This window comes from Mus musculus, chromosome X, assembly GCF_000001635.26.
Source record: "Mus musculus strain C57BL/6J chromosome X, GRCm38.p6 C57BL/6J".
In the NCBI taxonomy this organism is placed as follows: domain Eukaryota; kingdom Metazoa; phylum Chordata; class Mammalia; order Rodentia; family Muridae; genus Mus; species Mus musculus.
The window spans coordinates 150,838,735-150,859,868 of NC_000086.7; the positions used below are offsets into that span (position 1 = coordinate 150,838,735).

General features: G+C 46.1%; 1 protein-coding gene across 3 annotated transcripts in view; it reads left to right on the forward strand.

The window, feature by feature from the left end:
- Itih5l-ps (inter-alpha (globulin) inhibitor H5-like, pseudogene) overlaps positions 1 to 18,673 on the forward strand; it is a 30,491-nt gene extending 11,818 nt beyond the window's left edge. The window contains exons 4-14 of one of the 3 annotated variants that reach the window (NM_001289875.1): positions 1,196 to 1,443; positions 4,293 to 4,462; positions 7,476 to 7,592; positions 9,060 to 9,231; positions 9,687 to 11,496; positions 11,608 to 11,744; positions 13,383 to 13,475; positions 14,584 to 14,619; positions 14,839 to 14,952; positions 16,383 to 16,760; positions 17,998 to 18,673. In NM_001289875.1, the coding sequence (NP_001276804.1) occupies positions 1,196 to 1,443; positions 4,293 to 4,462; positions 7,476 to 7,592; positions 9,060 to 9,231; positions 9,687 to 11,496; positions 11,608 to 11,744; positions 13,383 to 13,475; positions 14,584 to 14,619; positions 14,839 to 14,952; positions 16,383 to 16,760; positions 17,998 to 18,209 (3,487 nt within the window). In that variant the 3' untranslated portion in view covers positions 18,210 to 18,673. Of the gene's footprint in view, positions 1 to 1,195; positions 1,444 to 4,292; positions 4,463 to 7,475; positions 7,593 to 9,059; positions 9,232 to 9,686; positions 11,497 to 11,607; positions 11,745 to 13,382; positions 13,476 to 14,583; positions 14,620 to 14,802; positions 14,953 to 16,382; positions 16,761 to 17,997 lie in introns of those variants that run through there. The other 2 variants (XM_017318592.2, XM_017318593.2) reach the window with 2 other exon arrangements.
- The last annotated feature ends 2,461 nt before the right edge of the window (positions 18,674 to 21,134 follow it).

A 21,134-nucleotide genomic window follows, 5' to 3' on the forward strand; every position in this document is an offset into this window, starting at 1 on the left:
CTGGGAAAGACAATTAATTTATCTTCTCCCTAAGCAGCTTAGATAATACCTCCCAGCATTAGGAAAGCTAGTTAGCAGGAAGGAAGTTTCCTGGTCAGTTCAAGATTGATTTTTCTATTACCTGCAACCAAAGTGTGACATCTTCAGCAATAGGGATTGCCTGTCTTTCTAGAGTGGGCAATGAAGAGAAATGGTAATGGCCTATGTTATTTGGGGGCTTCTAAGGTCTCCTTGAACAACAACTCCCAAGGAGATAAGTCACAGGACACATTAGGATTTTAATTTTATAACACATGGCTTCTGGAGGTAGCCTCCATTAGAACTCCTTGAAAAATGATATTTTAAATTGGCTAACAAAGTCATAGCTTTCCATAAGGCTTTTTCATACATCATTAATTTTGGTTAACCCATACCCCATAGTCTCATCTGCCCAATAGTCCAACTCTCATCAGCATTTAAAACTTTAGACACCAGTATTCTCCCTCGCATTCCTTCATACTATACATGTTCTACTTATCCCATTAAGGCCTCTTGCTCCTTCTCCACACTCACAGGCTCTTTCTGGCTTCCTGAATTCTACAGACACTTAAATTAAACATGGATATCTACAGATTTAAAGTTAGGATCCACATGTGAGAGATAATTGATAGTATTTGTCATTCTGGCCCGAGTTAAGAAGTGAGATTTGTCTAGATTGACTTATTTTTTTTTAAGTGAGTTCTGTTCATTTGGTATAAGTATTATAATTTTTATGGATTCCTCTAAGCTTCTAAGAGAGTTTCATCTTACAGAAATGAATACTTTAGGTTTGGGCCATATAAACAAGCTAAGTTTAATACGGAAATCAAGCAGGTTTAGGGGACTATTTAAAGGTAGGAAGGCATCATTTGCATACATTGAAAACACCTTTTGTTAATTCTGGATTCAGGTTTTTGTCGACCACATTTCCATAAGGGAGAGGGCTACCTTTGAGATCATTTTCCAGGTAAAAAGTTCAGGAGAGGGGATGAGGGAGGAAGAGAGGTTGCTGAGTAAAGTAGATGCCTGCATGATTGACTGTGGCCCAAAGACTTATTTGAGACCTGATCAGGTCCAGTTGGTTAAGTGTGAGGGTTAGCAGAAGCATGCCGTCCAATTGTTCCCTACACCACAGGAAATCCAACACCCTTCCTATCCATTTTTGCTTCTTGCCCAGGGACCGGGAATCAGAAAACTTTCGAATCTCCACTATGCTGGCAGCAGGCACAAAGGCAACTTTTGCCCTGGCCTATGAAGAACTGCTACAGCGACACCAGGGCCGGTACCAGTTGGTGGTGGGCCTGAGGCCTGGACAGTTGGTGAGGAAGCTGAATGTAGAAATCACTGTGTCAGAAAGGACAGGCATCGCCTATGTGCACATACCTCCTCTGAGAACCAGCCAAGTGTGCACCAACAACCAAACAAGTATGTGGGCAGTGCTATGAGATGACAAAGACATTGCCATTTTTTTAAATGGAGATCTTGGACACTCTGTGGGACAGTAATATTCCTCTACCAATTTCCTTCCCAAATCAAAGACAAGGGGGCTTGCTTAGAGTTTGAGATATTTGGAGTTGGATATCTGCCCAATTCCTCAAGTTAGTATGAATTTGGCATGGAATAGAAGCTTCTGAAAGTACATATTCAATTATTAAAATGATTAACAGATGTGGCATGTATTAAAATGATTAACAGACGTGGCATGGTGGCACATGCCTTTAGTCCCAGTTATCAGGAGACAGAGCAGGTACCTCTGTGAGTTCAAGGCCAGCTTAGTCTATATAGTGACTTCCAGATGAGCCAGGGCTAAACAGTGAAACTTTATTTTTTAAGAAAGGAAGAAAGAAAGAAAGAAAGAAAGAAAGAAAGAAAGAAAGAAAGAAAGAAAGAAAGAAAGAAAGGAAGGAAGGAAGAGAGAGAGAGAGAGAAGGGAAGAGAAAGACAGAAACACAGATAGACAGAAAGTAAGAAGTTTGACAAGTAGATGTGGATGGATCATGAAGTTCTGTATTAACAATATTGAAGGATGCAGAAACCATGGGGGAGGGGCCCTAATTTTCCCTAAATGATCTGAAAGAGAAGAAGAAAAGCAGAAAGGTAGGGCAGGTAATTCTGGGATGCCATGCAGAACAGAAAAGCATCTTGACTAATAGGCATATTGCCAAGTTCATCTGTAAGATTAGGACAAGAGAACTGAGTGCAGTGCAATCTGGATATGAACTTAAGGAAACACAGAATTCGGTACCTCATCCTACTGGAGTCTGGTGCAACAGGCTTGGGTTAGGAGCAAAAATCTCCAAATTTAATGAGGCTCAAGTGAACGTTATATCCATCCAAGCTGGGGGAACCACTAAACCAATGTAAACACTTTCCTGAGAGTTGAGTGGATAGAAACAGGGAAACTGCATAGCTCAAGAGGCTATCCTTACAGAGATTTTCAGCACTAGAGAGAGGGTCTAGTTGAGGGGAACCTGCCCGGCCAGAAAGACAGCATGGTAGAAGCTGGGTTTGAAGTCCAGATTGACTCTGCCATAAGAATGGGCTATAGGCTTCCCTTTGTTGAAATGTCAAATGAAAGAGAGAATATCTATGATCCAGTACCACAAGGACAGCTTCTGGTTTTCCAGAGCTCAGGAAGGAACTTAGGCCCTTATTCATGAGAGGTGATGACCCTCTCACAAAGTTATACCCTGGCTTAGTTAGGGTTTCTATTGCTGTGAAGAGACGCCATGGCTACAGCAATGATTATAAAGGGAAATTTTTAACTATGGCTGGCTTACAGTTTCAGAGGTATACTCCATTATCACCATGGAAGGAAGCATGGTGGGATGCAAGGAGACATGATGCTGAAGCAGGAGCAGAGACTTGTACATCTTGAGGGAAGGCAGCAAAGCCCATCCCCCCAGTGATACTCATCCCCAAAGAAGGCCACACCTATTCCAACTAGGCCTTAACTCCTAATAGTGTCACCTTCTATGGGCCAAGCATGGAAAAATATGAGTCTATGACAGTCATTCTTAGTCAAACCACCTCACACGCTAAGATCCACTGCAAGACACCAGAGCATTCTCCCTTTCATGTGACTTACAGCACCCAATTGGATACTGGTGGTGGTGGTGGTGGTAACAGTTCCCTTCAGTTGACACTCACGAAGTTCCAGGTGTGCTTCCAAATGCCTTTTTCCTTAAGCCCACATCAAATCCCTAAGACAGACTACAGTGACCCGGGAGCCACTGGCACCCCTGTACTGTGGCTATGGAGACCAAAGCACACTGATCAACAACTGACACAGGCACACAGGGCACTATCAGGAACCTGGGTCCACAGGACAGCTGAAGCTAGGAGCCTGCATGCTTGAGCCCCAAGCTAAAAATGGCAGCACCCTCCCCCTTCTCCTTAAAGGTTAAAACAGAGGATAGAAGTAGTCCTGAGGGGATAAAACAAAACAAAGAGGCCTGGAAGGAAGGAAGCCCAGGGAATGTATGTGACCAGGCCCTCAGAGCAAGGGGCTCAGTTTGCCCCTAAGCTTCCTGACAGCTGGAGCAGGAAGGAGGAGGGAGCTGAATTCCCAAGTCTCCATTTTCTGCAGAAAGGGAGGCTCTGGGACATTTCTAAGTGGACACTTGTCTTGGACTAAAATTCCAGAGGAGTTGATCTTCACACCAGTTGAGCAAATGTCCGGAACCAAAAGTTGCCCATGATTTCAGGAGGGTCGAAGAGGCTGGTTCAGAGGCACCATTCTGAGTGGCAGGGGGAAGAGGGGGAAGGAAGGCCAGAAGTTGTGTCTCAGAGGAGAGCCCCACTAGCCTGCCCTGTCTCACAGCAGAAAGGAGAGGAGAGGAGCCCAGCTCTGCCACTGTGTCTGTCTCTGTCCTCCCCACCCACCTCACTGGTCTCAAGAGAAGGAGACTATGGCTCCCTGTGGAGCTGGGCCATGAGAGTCCTGCAGACACAGGCCTTGGCTGGGGTGGGAAGTGAGGCAGGGAGAGGTTGTGAGTGGAGAACAGACCCTCTACCTCATGATGCTGGGGGCTGAGGGAGGGCTGGGTCTGGCAGGCAGGGTGTGATGGATGGGGGTAGGGCAGGAGCTGCCCAAGGGGCTTGTGACAAAGTGACAGTGAGCAGCAGGAATGGCAAGCTAGGCAACTGGGTCAGCCCGGAGTGCCAGGGGCTCCAGGTCTCACCCTCCCCACACATTGTCTGGAGGTCTTACTGTCCCCATCCATGGCTTTTTTCTCTGCTGGACTCTCCATGCCACCTGCATGCCCATACAGGTGAGGGTGACTTGCCCCCATCCACCAGGATACAGAGGGGAGAGACCTGTGTCCACATCACCTTCTCCCCAACACTGCGAGACCAATCTGCCTTCTCCAGCTCAGGAATCATGGCCGATTTCACCATCCACTATGATGTGAGCATGGAGGACATCATTGGAGACGTGCAGGTACCTGGACCCCAGAGCTACAGAGTTCTTGGGCATATAGTCACCAGAGCCAGAGGCATGCTCTAGGTAAAAGGAGGTGTCCCTCTGTGAGTCCCTAGAGATAGGTGAGAGCAACCGTCAGGGGTCAAGGCATGTGGCTTCCCCCTTTGGGAACCCTGTACACACCACACAGTTAGAGACATGGAACTGCAGGACTTGGAACAGGGCCTGAACAGAGCCACCGAATTGTGTCAGTAAGCAGTCCCTTTGCAGAGCAAGGTATTGCTGAGTCATTGGGTCACATAGTTTCTGTACGTCTCACACTGTTCGCTTGTCCTTGGCTTTCTTGTTGGGTTGGTTTCTGAACATTTGTTCCCCACCATGAGGCCCTTTCCTGCACAGGAAGTGTGTCACCTCTGAGCCTGAACACCCCTGGAGGAGAGGTGAGCTCCTGTGTTGCAACAGAGCATGGCAGCTCTGACCCAAGACCCCGGGCTTGCTCATAAGTTTAGCCAAAGACTGAGAAGTCAGCTCCCAGAAGGTCTCTTCTGCCTCTCTGCAATGTTCTGCAAACGGACCACCCTGCTGAGAGTCCCCAAGCCACCAAACACTTTCTCCACAACTACCTGAGCTTGTCCCACAGGGCACAGGAACATTGATTTGCTCAGGCTCCCTGGTGCCCTGGGTGTGTCTCCCTCCATCTCCTCCACTGTTCATCTTCTGCTTCCCCACTCTAGTCCCTGGTAACTCCCTTTCTATCTTCATGCCTCCACAGCTGACCCACTGTCCTCTCTCTACTCCATCCCATACAGTGCTGGGGGCAAGCCTGCTCCTTCCTCCCTATCTTGACATGTCCACTAGCAAACTACTCAGGCCCAGGGCCCAACCCATCGCCCCTGGAAATGCAGAAAGGATCGGCCTCAGCTCCCAGTCTCTCTCCCAGTCAGCTCCTGGTTGTGAAGCAGACAGATCCTTGTTGCCATCAGAGTCAAATAAACCGTAGGTCCTGTGCTAAGCAGTATGTGAGGGGTACCAGACAAGGAGGTGTCAGGATGGTCCTCCTGAAAGAGTTACAACGGAAAGTGCAGTGGCAATAGTGAGCAGATCTTGCCTGGAGTGAAGGGAAAGGCATGGGGTGTTGTTGGAGGCGACAGACTATGCAGACTGAAGGCAAGGATCCATATGGAGACTCAATGCAGTTATGGCTGTTGCAAAGATGCAGTGTGGAAGGCCTGCACTAAGGCACAGAAACTGAGAGTGAGCAGTCCACACTATAAATACGGCTGGTTTGGTGTGAAGGGGCCAGGGAACCCTGGACTGTTTGCAGCAGATCAAAGTTATGAGAATGGGTGGCCACATGGCAAAAAGGGCCAGGCTGACTCTCAGATCTGATGGGAAGGGAGCCTGTTGATGGTTTTGGTCTCCATGAGGAAAGCATAGCAAGGCTGCTGGTGGAGAGAGCAAAGGTGTTGCTGGTCTGGGCCCTCCAAGTTAGAGACACTGGAGCTTTCCAAGTCTTCATGTGGCCAATGAGTGGGACACATTGGGAAAGTGGCCCTGGAGTGCTATGGCCTGGGCTTTGACGTGTGGGGTCTGGAGTGGCAACCTAGCATTGTGATAGAAGGGAGGAAACCAAGTCCCCCAAAGGCAATGCTCCCACCTTGCACTCAGAGTCACCTCTGAATTCAGTAGGCCTAATCCTAAGCTTGGGGCACCTGCCTCCAATTTCCTCAGGAGGGGCCTGTTCTTAAGCATATGAATCCCTCTGTAAATCAAAGCGGGTTGAACAAGCATGTGTGACTTTGTGCCCTTCAGTGGGTTCCTGGGCTGACAGCATAGATTGACTGAGTGGGCTTGGAGGTCGCCTGACATTCTTGTACCCAGGATACAGGCTAGTCAGAGAACTGTTTAGAATGGGGTCAGGCATTGGTGGGCATACTTCCCTTGCCCACATATACCAGGTACATGGTGCCCTCCAGGTTTCTGCTCTTGGCTTGGCACTGACAGGACGGGTGAGTGATAGAAACCTTGGGGAAAGGGGACAGGGAGGGAGCCAGGATTGTGGGGACAGGCCTCCCACTCCACGTGCATTAACTCAGAGACAGTGATGGAGGGTAAAGCATTTCCTCTTCCCAGTCCTTTCTCTCTCTCTCCCTCTCTCTCTCTCTCTCTCTCTCTCTCTCTCTCTCTCTCTCTCTCTCTCTTCTGGAAAAGAAGGGGGCTCCCTGAAAGGCTGAGAGCACACAGCAGCAGACACTGCTGTTCCTGGGCAGCCCTGACACCTTCCTTAGGCCTCATGCTGAAAGCTGCAGGACAGCCTAGACCCTTAGGCAGCCTAGGCCTCCCTGGCTGGAGAGGACACTGGTCCTGAGGGGGCCTCCTGGCCCATCTCCTTCCCTTCCCTCCACTGACCCAGCCCTCAGGCTCTGCAGAAGGAAAGATGGGAGTGGGGGCAGGGGACCAACAGCCAATCACATCAGGACAGCCCAAGGCATCTGCACCTGGTGCTAACCAATCCCCTCTGAACACATAGCTCTGTTGGCCTCTGCTTCCTCCTCCCCTCCCTGCTCTGCCCAGCAACAGCAGAAAGGAGAGTTTAGGAGGAGAAGGAGGCCCTGCAAGCTCCCAGCCCTTGGCAGCAATGAGCTGGGCCCCCGGCTCACTCTGTCGAGGGAGGTTAAAACAATACTTTCCATTCCTGGAGCCCAGACAAACGTCCCCGGGGACCCTCAAGCCTGTGCGAGTCAGGCTGCCTCGTGGACAGGAACTCACATATTCCAAAGATGCTGACCCTTGTAGGCCTGGGCCCCGAGCTTGTCTTCTCCACTCTGCTGCTCTGAGCAAGGCCTGGGATGAAGGTCTGCAGAGCAGAGGTTCTGTTCTGGTGTGCAGATAAACACCAGGCCAACACACACAAGTCGGGAGAGGGAGCTGGCCTCGGAAGGAGAGAGCAGGGCGTCATGCAGGAGAGGGAGAGGGGCCTGATTAGGACTGGCTCTCACCATGCTTCTTGGCTCCCCTTCTTTTTATCCAGGTCTATGGTGGCTATTTTATTCATTACTTTGCCCCCAGAGGCCTCCAGCCCCTAGAGAAGAATGTGGTGTTTGTTATTGACGTGAGCGGCTCTATGTTTGGAACTAAGTTGCAACAGGTAACAAGTACTTTGCTTGCTGCCTCTGATATCCATAACTATCTCCCCTTTAGATTCTGTAAAATGTTAAGTGCTTTTTTTTAATGCCTGCTGCTCTTTTTCTCAAAGAAGTTTTCTTTTTCTCAAAGAAGTAACTCAGGTTGGCCTCGATCTCACTATATGCCTTAAGATGACCTTGAACTTTTGATCCTCTTGCCTCTACCTTCTGACTGTTGAAATTCTAGATATGCATAAGGATGCCCAGTTTATGTGGTGCTGGAGATTGAATATAGGGCTTCATGGATGCTAAAGTCTGTAGTAACTGAGCTATATTGCCAGAGCCATGACTCTTTCCTAGTGAGACTCTGTGCCATTAGAAATAGGGATAATATTAGTGCCTTTTCCAGTATGTTTCTGTAACACCTGTATGAGCTAATACAGCTTAAATATTCAACAATGTCTGGAACGTTGAAATGTCCTATAAATGGTACCTAATACTGGACTCTATTTGCTATGGAGCCTCGTATATGCCTAGCTCTATGTTAAATATTGTCATGGTGAAAAGAGACGAAGAGGAAGCATTTTGAGTCATGTTCTCAGAGTATTTGCTATGTGGCTGGAGAGTGAATATATTGTATATCAGAGTGTTAATGAAGAGTCTGGAGTAAAGACTGTTTGGGTATGTTGAATGAATGTGGATAACCCAAGAAAGTGCTTTCTGGAGAATGGGCACGTGAAAGAACATTGAAGATGTGAATAAATAAAGGAGAAATGGTGTTCTTTCTCATGGGCACAAGAGCCAAGTTATGAAGTTAAAATGGAATCTGGATTATCCATGAGCTGTTGAGAAAGTAACCCTGAGGGAAACAGAGTGGGTGAGAATCAGCAAGAGATCTAAGTAGAAATTAAGCAGGTGGAAACCGGTCATCTAATCAGAGGGTTATCTAGCTTGACGGGATTAAAATCATTCAACCCAGGACCACACAGTCAGAGACCGCTGACTATACAGACCAAGGAACCCTGGGAAGAACAGAACCAGAAACCTCAAGAGTGAAGCTGTCTCCGTAGATTGTTTATTTGGTTTGTTTTCTCGGACAGTCTACATATCACAGGCTGTCTTAGAACTCACAGCCCTTCAGCTTCAGCCTCCTGAGTGCTGTTTACAGGCATGCATCAACATAAGTGGCTCCATGGGAAATTTCTTATGATAGTCTCAAATTCTGTACTAATACAATAGCCACTGACCACATGTGGTCATTGAACATTTGAAATGTGACTTTTCCAAGGTAAGAAATGATTTTTTTTTCTCTATTGAACAGTGAACTTCTAGGCCTACCATAAAACCCAACAAACATTTAGCTCTGACACCCTCAACTCACAGAAAGGTGAGGTCAAAAGGGCTAAAAGAGCTTAAGCCTCTTGTAGAAAGAGCCTTACAAGTTCATGTGGCTCCATTTTTGTCTCATCTCCTTCACCCCTTTCCCACAGACTAAAAAGGCCATGGATACGATCCTCAGTGATCTTCAAGCCAGTGACTCCTTCAACATCATTACCTTTTCTGACACAGTTAACATCTGGAAAGCTGAAGGCTCAATCCAGGCCACTGTCCAGAATATCCATAGTGCCAAAAACTACGTGAGTCGCATGGAAGCGGATGGCTGTGAGTGTTAGATTTTATTTCCAAGCATTTGTCCTGGTTCTGATTTTTGTCCAATCCTGTCTCAAATAATCACCCAACTCTCCCAGATCTACTGCTTCTGTCATCTAAGCCATCTTTTCCCCTGTAGCAAGAAAGGCTCTGGTTCTGTCTTTGGGTGGCTGTCATCTGACTAGAGACTGAAACAATCCTGCCTCTCTTCCACCCCCACCCCCACCCGCTCCCCACACCCTGGGAAAGAATAGTCTGAAACAGGGAGTGATAAAAAACAAGGACATATGGGCCCCACTATCAGGTCACGTGAACCAGGGTGAGAGTGAAGGAGTTAGGATGGATAAGCAGTGGGAACATTACAGCGTGAGAAAAGATAACGTGGGAAGGATGAGCCTGGGAGTGTGTCTCTAGTGGGGGTAAGAAATGGCCTGAGAATGTGGTCTCACAGTCTACTCCCCGATTAGGGACGGACATCAATGCAGCTCTGCTGGCAGCAGCTTCAGTGCTGAACCATAGCAACCAGGAGCCTGGAAAGGGCCGTGGTGTGGGGCAGATTCCTCTTATCATGTTCCTGACAGATGGGGAGCCCACAGCCGGTGAGACAACTCCCAGTGTGATTCTTTCAAACATCCGTCAGGCACTGGCCCACAGGGTATCTCTTTTCAGCTTGGCCTTTGGAGATGATGCTGACTTCTCACTGCTGCGTCGTTTGTCCCTGGAGAACCAGGGAGAAGCAAGACGCATATATGAGGATGCTGATGCAGCCCTGCAACTAGAGGGTCTCTATGCAGAGATTTCCAGGCCTCTCCTGGCAGACGTGCACTTAGACTACTTGGGTGGCTGGGTTGGGGCTTCCTCTAGGGCCCATTTCCCTAACTATTTTCATGGCTCTGAGCTGGTGGTGGCTGGCAAGGTGCAGCCAGGTGAGCAGGAACTGGGCATCCACTTGGCAGCCCGTGGCCCAAATGGTCATCTTCTTGTGGCCCACCATAGTGAAGAAGCCAGCAACAGCAGCCAGAAAGCCTTTGGTTGCCCAGGGAAACCTGCCCTCAATGTGACCCACTTTATCCACCGCCTGTGGGCCTATGTCACTATTGGTGAGCTGCTGAAGGCACGCTTCCAAGCCAAGGACACCACAACTCGCCGTCTGTTGGCCGCCAAAGCCCTCAACCTATCCCTTGAATACAACTTTGTCACACCTCTGACTTCACTGGTTGTGGTGCACCTCGAGAAGACCAATGAGGAAGCCATGACCCAGCCATCCACTACAGCCAAGACAAGCACAGTCACACCCTCATCCAGCAACAGGCTTGGACTAGGAACAGGCACAGCTCAGCCAGCCTCAGTGCTCAAGGTCTTTTCCAAATCAAGACCCACAAAACCAACCTCAACTATTATTGCCCCTACAATGAAGGTGACCAGTTCCAAGGAGCTAGGGGCACTGGGTTGGTGGTCTAATAGCCTAACAACTTCAGTACAACCAAAACCCCAAATTCCAGGCCAAGATTCCAGCACCTTGGCACTGCCAACTTTGAAGATGAAACCTCTTGCCCATGTGCCTTCAAATTCTAATGACCCATTGCCTCGGAAGCCCAGTACTTCAACACACCAGAATCCTGGCATCACATCGCTGGTTAATTCTGGGACATATATCCTGCCATTGAATCCTGTGAGCCCTTCCCAGCCCAAAGGTGGCACCATGAAACATTTTAATTCATTTTCTCCTTTCAAACTCCCTGCTTCATCAGATGCCCACCCTACACCAGATACCCCATCATACCTTCAACCTGTATCACAGGAACCTATATCACAGTCATCCCAAAGTGTGCCACAGCCCAAATATATCTCCACATTTCAGATACCCAAACACCCATTACACCTCAGCTCCAAAGATCTTGCTCCCAAGACTTCCCCAAATTTACCACACTCTAAACCAGGGAATGTCTTACCCAAGTCTCCTAAAATCCCTTCATCTCATGAACCTAGTGTCTCATCTCACCAAACGTCTCCTAGCTTACTACTTTCCAAGTCCAGAACACCAACTACCTATAGCACCCAAATCCCACTGCCTGCTAGACCCAGGCCACTAGTTCCTCAGAGCCTCAACACATTCTCAAATACACTCTCAAGTTCCACAAGTCCCAGCAGCACTGTGGCTACCTCTATTCCTGGGGAGCCTCTCCCTTCTCCCTTTACCCCTACTCTGACCTCTCTGCTGCCCACTGCAAGACGCTGGCATCAGCAAGACCCGCTGCTAGGACCCAAGAGCACCAGGCAAGTTCTGGGACCATCTCTGCCAGGGATTCCAATAATAGCCCAACCCAACAGCTCTACTCCTATGCCATAAGTGGCTCCCCTACACCTCCCAATCTTGCTGCCTTCCAGCACTCTCCCGGAAGCCATCACTCTTCACCTTCTCCCAGAGAAACTCCACCTGCTGTCAGAGTCAGTGGAAGAGTCCAAATTCGTGGAGTCCTTGAACCCACCAGTCTTCTATACCTTCCTCACTCCTGACAAAGATGGTGAGTGTTGCTGGCAAGAGGCCAGGCCAGAGTGGGGGAGGTGCACATGGAGATAGCAGGAGCTGAGAGTAGATGAAGTATGTAAGGATTCTAGTGATGCTCCTGAAGCTTCCTTGGTTGCTTTGGAACTTTGGACTCGTTAACATTTCCGACCTCTGCACCTAGGCACAGAATTAGAGGTCTTGGCAAATAAGACTGGAAAGGCTAAACAAAAGCAAAGTGGCCCAACTAGAGTTGACATTTGTCTCATTGAAAAAGAGAATAGTTGCTGACTCCCAAGCACGGGAGGAATGTGCTAGTATAAATTGGAGCATCACTAGGTAAGTCAGGTCTTCTTGTTCTGTGCTCTGTGAACAGCCCCACTTAATAAATTTTATGGAAAATAATGGTAATTCCCAGTACATTTTCCAAAGACTATTAAGTACTATTTTCCAGCTTTCCCTATGTACAGGTACTTCTCTTCATTTCATATGTCTAATCCAGCGTTTAATGTCCCACGAGAAATTATTGTTATATGCATTTTATACACAGGGAAACAGAAGCACAGAGAAGTGAAACGACTTGTTTAATGTCACACAGCTAGTCAGAGACTAAAACCCAGATATTCTGGTTCCCTGAAGAAATGGGTTTCTGTCACCCCACTAGACTGCTATCTTGAAAGAAGGGGACTCTCTTGGGTTACTTTATAGCACAGGGCTAAAAAGGGTTAGGGGCAGCATTAATTCACAGGGACATGATTTTAGGCAATATCTTTGACATACCTTGTCCCTCGCTTCCCCCAAGATCCAATCCAGCTCTGCATCCTGGTGCTTGTATTTCTAATCTATTTCTCAAATCTACTGACTGCCCACAATCTCCACTGCCACCATTACAAATCAGACAAACACAACCACCTTATCTAAAGGCTCTGCATGGTGAGCTCTGTATGCCCACACCATGGCTGACTTCACCTTCTCCCATGTTCCCATTCATCCTCTGAACTCTAGACTTGGATTCTTCCTCACTCCTCCCACTGGGTCCTCCCCAGTCAACACTCAAGCACTTCTGTCTACTGTTTCTCCTTGATGCTCACCTAGCCTGCCCTTTCCTATAGTCCTTGTTCCCTCCCTACTCCTTTCTCTTCAGCCTGTGCCTTGGCTCTCAGAACAGCTTCCTTGCCCACCCTCCTCCACAGGACACTTCAGCCATATATGACACCCTTGATCAGTCCAAGTTTTATTTTGGATAGCATCCACCACCTTTGATAACAATGACTATGCTATTTCTCTGGGTGAGAAACCCCATCTGTCTTTCTCACCATCATATCCCAATGCCTAAGCAGTGCCTGGATGAATGAATGAATGAATGAATGAGCAGATATGAATGTATAGGTGCTGTGAAAAAGAAATTTGAATTTGAACTTGAAAAAGGCTGCGATGAAGATAGACATAAACAGATCAGTTTGGGTAGCCACTGGGAACTGTCCCAGTTGGAAGGAAAGAAGGAGCAGACATGGAGGTCACATAGAATCCTGGCACATGGGAGACTGCAGCATTAGAGTCAGTAGTTGGAGGCAAGCCTGGGCTGCACAGTGATATCACCCGTCTTCACTTTGACCCAGGCGTGGGAAGGATCATTTGATTTCTTTGTGTTTGGCAGGAAGTTCACACTGGAATGGCAATTCTGAGAGAACTCTGGGAGTTGCTGAACATGACATGAACTCTGAGGAAAGTTCTAAGGAGCTGGTAAAAGGTAAACAAGGGGCTCCTGACCAAGACTCCTCTAAGCCCTTGTTTCTACTCACTGGCATCTGGAACTCTCATCGACAGTGTGGGAGCAGTTTAAAACAACCAAATCTCAGGGAGTATATCAGCCAAGCATTAGGGCAGGTCTGATGCTTATGTTAGCCAACACAGGATGAATTCAATGGTGTTTTTGTAGACCTTTGGTCTCATATCACTTTGTCTGGACAGATTTTTATCTTATTGGTCTCGTTTGGTTTTTTTTAATTTTCATTTTTGCAATTTTCTGTTTCTTGTGTTTTTGTGTTTTTTCTTTCTTTACTTTTGAGCAAGCGAGAGAGAATGTGAAGTCAGGTGCGTAGGGAGGTGAAAAGGTTCTTGGAGGAATTGGAAGGGGGAAACATGATCAAAACATATGGTTTTTTTTTAATTAAAAAAAAATACAGCACCCATGCCCCTTCTTTCACATTCTCCTGCTGTTACAGACTGCTGCAACATTGGTAATTTATAAAGAAGAGATGTTTATTCATCTCAAAATTCTGGATTCTGATCTGCTTGAGTGACTGCATTTCCTGAGACTCTCCTTGATGCCGCAGAATCTCAAAGCAGTGAGAGGCATCACTCAGCAAGACAGAGCAAGACAGCCAGATCTCTAATAACCCATCAACGCATCAGTTGATTTGACCTTGAAGGATAACTAGATATTGACTTGAGTAAGAAAAAAGTTAAATAAGAGGAAAACGTTGCAAATGGCAAGAAAAACAGGAAGAAGCAAACAATGAGCCGGCACTCATAGCAACCACCAGTTCAGGGTCAAGTGTGATGGTCATGTGTAATCGCAACACTCTGAGGTTGAGGGAAGGAGGACTGGGAGTTCAAGTCTAACCTGGGCTATATATTGAAACCCTGGCTCAAAGAATAAACAATAGCAAATAAATCAGTTCACTGGGATAGGATAAAGCATAAAGAAAAAATGGAAAAACAAATTTCAGAAAAGATTTAAATACTGAACTCAGTAATTTGGTTCCTACCTAAGACCTAGAAGCTGGAGGGTTCCAGGATTGTTGGAGATGTGTTAGATCAATTCTTTACCAATTCATGTCCTCAATCCTTTGCAGGCACATGGCCAGGCATCTTCATCTTCTCGTCCTCTGGTAATCCATTCTCCCCTATCCCTTGTGCACTGGGGCTGAAACTGGGTACTCTCTCTCCCTCCTTCCCTCCCTTTCTTCCCCCTCCCCTTCTCCCTTTCCTTCTTCTCCTCCCTCATCCTCACTCTTGGAAAGTAGACATGGCCTTTTTCATTCCCCTTTTCTCCTTTCTCCCATTTCTTCAAGACTCATAACATCAGAGTTTCATCTCCTGCCTTACAGTGGATGGAGACCCCCACTTTGTGATTCACATTCCTCACTCAGAAGAGAAGATCTGCTTCACATTAGATGGTCGCCCAGGGGACCTCTTGAAGCTCATAGATGACCCCAAGGCAGGTGAGAACCCCAAGGACTCCTTTTCAACATAAGACCACAGCTGAGTGTTCTCATGTCAACAACCCTAGATAGACATTTAGCACTTTATTGTATGTATCTTATAGTAGAGTGTATAAAATAATGATATATCTGAGAGGCAGTACTTTATAAAGAGAGTTTATGTTGGCTTACAGTTCTAGGAAGTCTCAGGGCTTCTAGAGTATGTATATACATACATGTAATATATGTTTGTATTATAATATACATATAATATATCACATAAGTATATTACAATATATGCTTCATGTATTTATATACTTTATAACATATAAAATATATAATTACATATAGTACCTTGTAATATATAGTAATATACAAGAATGCATATGAAAACAAATACACATGACTCACAGACATCTGTAACTCCAGTTCCAGGAGATCTAATACCCTCTTCTGACCTCCATGGGCACCAGGCATGCACATGATGCACATAATACATACCGTAAAAACATACATAAATAAGATAAAAATAGATACACATAAATAACAAAATAAATCTAAATCCAGGCATAGTGATGCACACTTTTAATCCAAGCACTCAGGAGGCAGAAGCAGGAGGATTCTCTATGAGTTAAAGGCCACCTTGGTCTACATACTGAGTACCAGAACATCCAGAGCTACATAGTAAGATGCTGTCTCAAAAATTAATTAGTTAATTAATTGATTAATTTTAAAAGTGAAAACAAGCATACTCATAAAACCACCAAGCTAGTCAGAGATACATACCAGGACATGTGGGAAATTATTTTGACATTCTGTATACTCATAAATATGCAAATATGTGCCACACAGTAACCTACACACATGAACAATTCAGACATAGAAGCTCTGTTGCTTCCAGATTCATCCCAATCCCCAGGAATCAAATACAGAAAGACAGCTCATATTCTCTGCCCCATCAGACACATGAAATACACTAGTGCACAGAAATAGTCACCTGACACACAACTGACAGGTATCTAGATGCTTGCATACTGACATTTTATACATGTTGGCATATCCCACAAACAACCAGACATACATAATCATACAATCAAAAATGCACATTGAAATATGCCATCTTCTCCAAACATGTAAATGCACTGATATTCTGAGAGATACTCATCAGAATATAACCAAATACACAGATTTGTACAGCAGTGGGCAAACATTCACATATACATGCAAATAACCACATTAGGGTAAGTACGTGCACACATACTACATGCCCCCTTACACAAAACTCAGGGTAAACCATGATGAAAGCATTTCCACATAAGAGCTAACATTCTAACCACAAGTCTGAATGATGTCATCTGGACCCTGAGACCTCACACCTGCCTGTGCTTTAGGTTATCATGGACGCACTGTAGTGAAATCTTGTGCTCTAGGCCTGCATTTCCCCCTTACAGGGCTGCATGTAAGTGGCCAGTTGCTTGGAGCACCATCAAGACCAAGTCATAAGGACCAGACCCGGACATACTTTCATATTATCACAATCACTTCAGATAAACCCCGGGCCTACAACATTACAATAAGTCGAAGTTCTATATCTGTGCAAGGTGAGAGCACCTTGAGCTTATCCTGGAACCAACGTGCCCTGGTGAAGAAGCCCCACCTGGAGCTCCATGTGGCTTCTGCAGCCCTTCTCACCGTCCGCCTTGGGCCCCACCTCAACTTCTTCATCCTTCGTCACCAGTACAGACACCCCAGCACACTACAGCTACCCCATTTGGGGTTCTATGTGGCCAATGGCTCAGGCCTCAGCCCCTCAGCCCGTGGCCTGATGGGTAAGTGCTTCTGAGGCAGAAAGGAATCAGGGGGTACCAGTCCTAACAGAAACCTCTTTTCTTTTTCCTTTCTTTCTTTTTATTTTTTGTGTACTTATGAATGTTTTGTCCACATGTATGTTTATGCACCACATGTATTCTGGATAACCCTGGAGGCCAAAAGAGGACCTCGGGTTTCTTGAAACTAGAGTTTAAGAACTTCATAGGCTCATATGGGAACTGCCAAGCAAACTCCAGACCTCAACAAGGAGAGCAAGTGATCATAAGCTCTGAGCCTTCCCTCCAGCCCAGAAACCTTCTTTAGGATGAAGGTCTAGTGGGCCCCTCACATTTGGTAATCCCAACTTGACAGGGAAAAAGACAGAGCCAGGCAGGGAGGGGTGACTGCAAGGCAGAGAGCTGCACAGAAAGCTAAGTGCCCAGGGTGCGAATATTTTCCCAGCCTCCGTGGGAAAGGATGTGCCTAGTCCTGCAGTGACTTAATGTAGGGGGGTGGGGTAGGCGGGGAGAGTAGTGGTGCTGATACTTACCCCCTTCTCAAGAGAGAATGGGAGGGAGGAATGGGGGAGGATCTGCATGAGGGGGGGACTGGAAGGAGAGAGAGGGCTGATATTGGGATGTAAAGTGAATAAATAAATTTAATAAAATTTAAAAAAACATCAACAAGAAAGACCTCTGAGAAGAGGGAGGGCATTGCATCTGGCAGGCTAAGCAAGAGTGTACAGAAAAGGAATTGGCGATAGCAGGAGCTAGAGCTGGCGTGATCAAGCTGAATGTCAAGGTGAGGAATTTGACCTTCTTTCAAAGGCACCAGAGGAGTCGTGAAAGGTTCTAAACAGAGGAAAGACACAGCAAGGTCTTAGTGTTTTAAAGCACCATCTGAATTGTTAGGCTTCTGTGAACATGGACTGTAGGTACCTAGACTATAAGTCAGAAGACCCCGGCAGCAGTGATAGTAGGTTAGATAGATATCTTCACCTCTCTATGGCTCCTTGAACCATTTCTTCCCCTGTATCTTCCTCTTTTCTCCAAGCCCAGTTGTTCTCTTTATCTCTGCTATCTTGACTCTCCACTCCACACCACACTCCTGTTTCATCTGGCTTGTTCATGCTTTCCCCAATGTCTAGCCTCTCCCCTCCTGTAGGCCTGACACTCTAACCCTGCCACTTTCCTTCTAGATTCCCTGCTCACAGGTCTCCGTAGAACTCTAATTGGTGCTACATCTTCTCTCCCTCAGGACAGTTTCAATACACAGACATCCGGCTGGTAACAGGACCTTCTGGGTCTTATTTACAGAAGCACCATGGCCTGGACGTGCCAGTGGTACTAGGCAAGAGGCTGCTGAAAGAGTCACCAAGGCTGCTTCCCCGCTGGACTTCATGCTGGATCGTGAAGCGCTCTCATGTGGAAAGGCTGCTGGGTCAGCCCTACCTTGCCTATGTTCTGTGATGGCTCCTGAACCCAGAGATCCAGAGGCTATGGCATGGAGTCAACCATGGCACAGGCCTGGGTCCGTGGGGATGTACATAATGGATGTATACACATATGCTAAGGGACAAATATATCAGGATACACAAAGATACACAAAACTGAGCAGAACTTTGGCCCTAAAAGTGTTAGTATTCTGTTTGCCTTGTTTATAGTCTCTATTTCTTCCAAATTTTCATGACCCCTGGGAGTGACTTTCTTTTTATATTGAGAATTTCACGCGTGTATCCAGTGTATTTTGATCATATCAAATCCCCTATATCTCCTTCTATTCATCCCAGAATCCCCCACCCCCACTCAGTACCCCCTTCACAACTTCATCTTCTCTTCGTAATTCACTGTCATTTTTAAAACCCAAACCTCACTGAGTGACTGGTTCTGCCTTGGAATTTCCCTAATAATCTACCATCTTAGCCATCGCTGGACTTCTGTGTGTATTCATCCTTCTGTGTGGGGCATGCCTCCTTTGGTTTATCTAGGTGAACTCTCTTCATCTTTCAAATCTTACTTATCACTTCCCCTAGAAGGCACTCCCTCGCCCCTCCATAAGGTTGAATTTGGTGCCTACTTAAAGTCCCCTCCGAGCTCACAGCATTTTTATACTGTGTGATGATCATGTTTGCTCATCTGGATCCCAGCTTGAACTGTGAGCTCCTGGAGAGCAAGAATCTGTTCTGATTCCTCTGCATAGCCAAAGTTCATGGCCATGGTATATGCTTAATCAATATTTGTAGAATAAATGAATGAACAAGAATAACCATGAAATAACAGTAGGTGACATACACACATGCAACCAAAGACAAACCTCACATGCAGAAAAAGATGCACAAAAGACACAAGAATGGGAAATACAGTGACCGAGGAGACATGGACAGCTGTGTGTGAGGCCACATGGCTGTGAACTCATCATCTGGAAGGCTGAGGCAGGAAGGCAGCTGCAATTTCAAGGTGAGTCTGAGCTATGTAGTGAGTTTGAGGCTAACATGAGCTCTAAGGCAAGGCCCTGTCTCAAACAACAATGGCAACAACAAAAAGGGAAACATAGACATATGGACACAAAGACATGAAAAGGACAGGTGTCAGAGTGACTTTATCAGAGACAAAAACATGCTTTCTTGCTGGGGTTCTATGTTCCCATGTCTTTGAGTTACTGTCCCTTCACAAACATACAAAGAGAAAGATCACTTTAGACCAAATATGCGATGGCAGATATAAAGAACTGAGGCACAAAACATACAAAATAATATACACAGAGATTCAGACTGGAGGGGAGAGACTAAGATCACAGAGACACAAGGGCACACAGACAGACAGAAGGACACTGGTCAGGATCACAGTCCTAAACAACCAAGGGCAGAAAAGTAGAATCATGGAAATACACTGGCACTCTGATGGTCAGACACAGGTGGAGATGAAATGATAGTGCGTAGGTGCAAAGCCACAGACATGCAAGGTGCAGAAGAAGACATTGCAGACTTATGGATGCCATGGCAAAGATTCAGTGATATCAGCACATGCAGAAGACTGATTCAGTGTCACAGAGTCACATACGCCAAGATCCAAAGACAAAGAAGGAAAACCCCCGAACAATGAAAACAACAAAAAGAAATCAGGCTGGTCAGCACAGAGAGAAGGAAAGACGGGGTACCACTTGAGCTTCAGTGGGGCCCAGTGATACAGTGACAGCAAGAGAGTGGCATAAAATTCAGAGACAGAAGTAGTAGACATGGGAATGTGAACCTACAAATTCAGTCATATAGACCTAGGGTAGATTTATAAACAAAAATAGATGTGCCTAGAAGGGTAGAGACAGAAAGAAAGAAAAGTAGGCACAGAATGTACACTAGTGGGCAAAAGCATAATGATAAGAAAGGGGGTATGCAAAGACACTGAATCACGATATACTCAAGAGTATCTATATGTCACAGACAGCAAGAAATAATGGTTACAAATGAAAGGATGAGAATAGTGGTTTAAACCTAAAGACATGAAGGTAGTGGTTCAATGACTTAAAAGAATGGCTCGGGACTCATGAGGCTGAGGACAATGAGGTAGAACAAAACAGATGCAGAGAAACACTCAAGGAAACTCACAGAACAGGAATGCTGTATGGAACCCAAAAAATAGACTCAGGAACTATGAGAGTACAGTTTCAATATTAGAAATAATCACACAAAGGCATTGGCAAAGATGTGGGAGCAATAGATGGAATAGAGGAAAAACAGCAGAACAGAGGTTTAGACACGAGAAAGGAAGTTCTGGAGATGTACAGGCTCTGGAACACTTCCATATCAAGCACATGGATGGCAGTCTATGCAAACTGTGAGCATACACACTGTCTGGAACAAAGGAACCCAGGGAGACAATGACACAAGAATACAGGGACATACATGCTGGATCACAGAGTCTCCAATATACACAAAGACTTAGGGTCACACAGAAATAAGAACAAATTGAGAGTGGAATACAGAGTCTGGAGGGTACTGAGTCACCTTGTCTAGCTACTAAGTAGCATGCAAACATACTCAAGGCCATGTAAAGATTCTAGGTATACAGACTCAGGGATGCACAAAGATTTTAATACACATGAAGATCTATGAATATACAAATATTGACAGACATGTAAAGAAGCACTGATCGATAATTAGGAATACCCAAAAACTAAGTGATGTACATCAAAGGGGACACACCCACACATGAGGACTCAAAATATAGCAACTCACTAGATACACAGCAAGTAGTGAGACACGGAGCTTCATGAGCACACTGAGACAGGAAGACACAGACACTAGGAAAGAAGCTTGGGGCATGCTGTACATTCGAGAGTAAGAATACACGGGCATTTAAATATGCAGCTATGGCACATGGAGACAAGGTCAGAAGTAA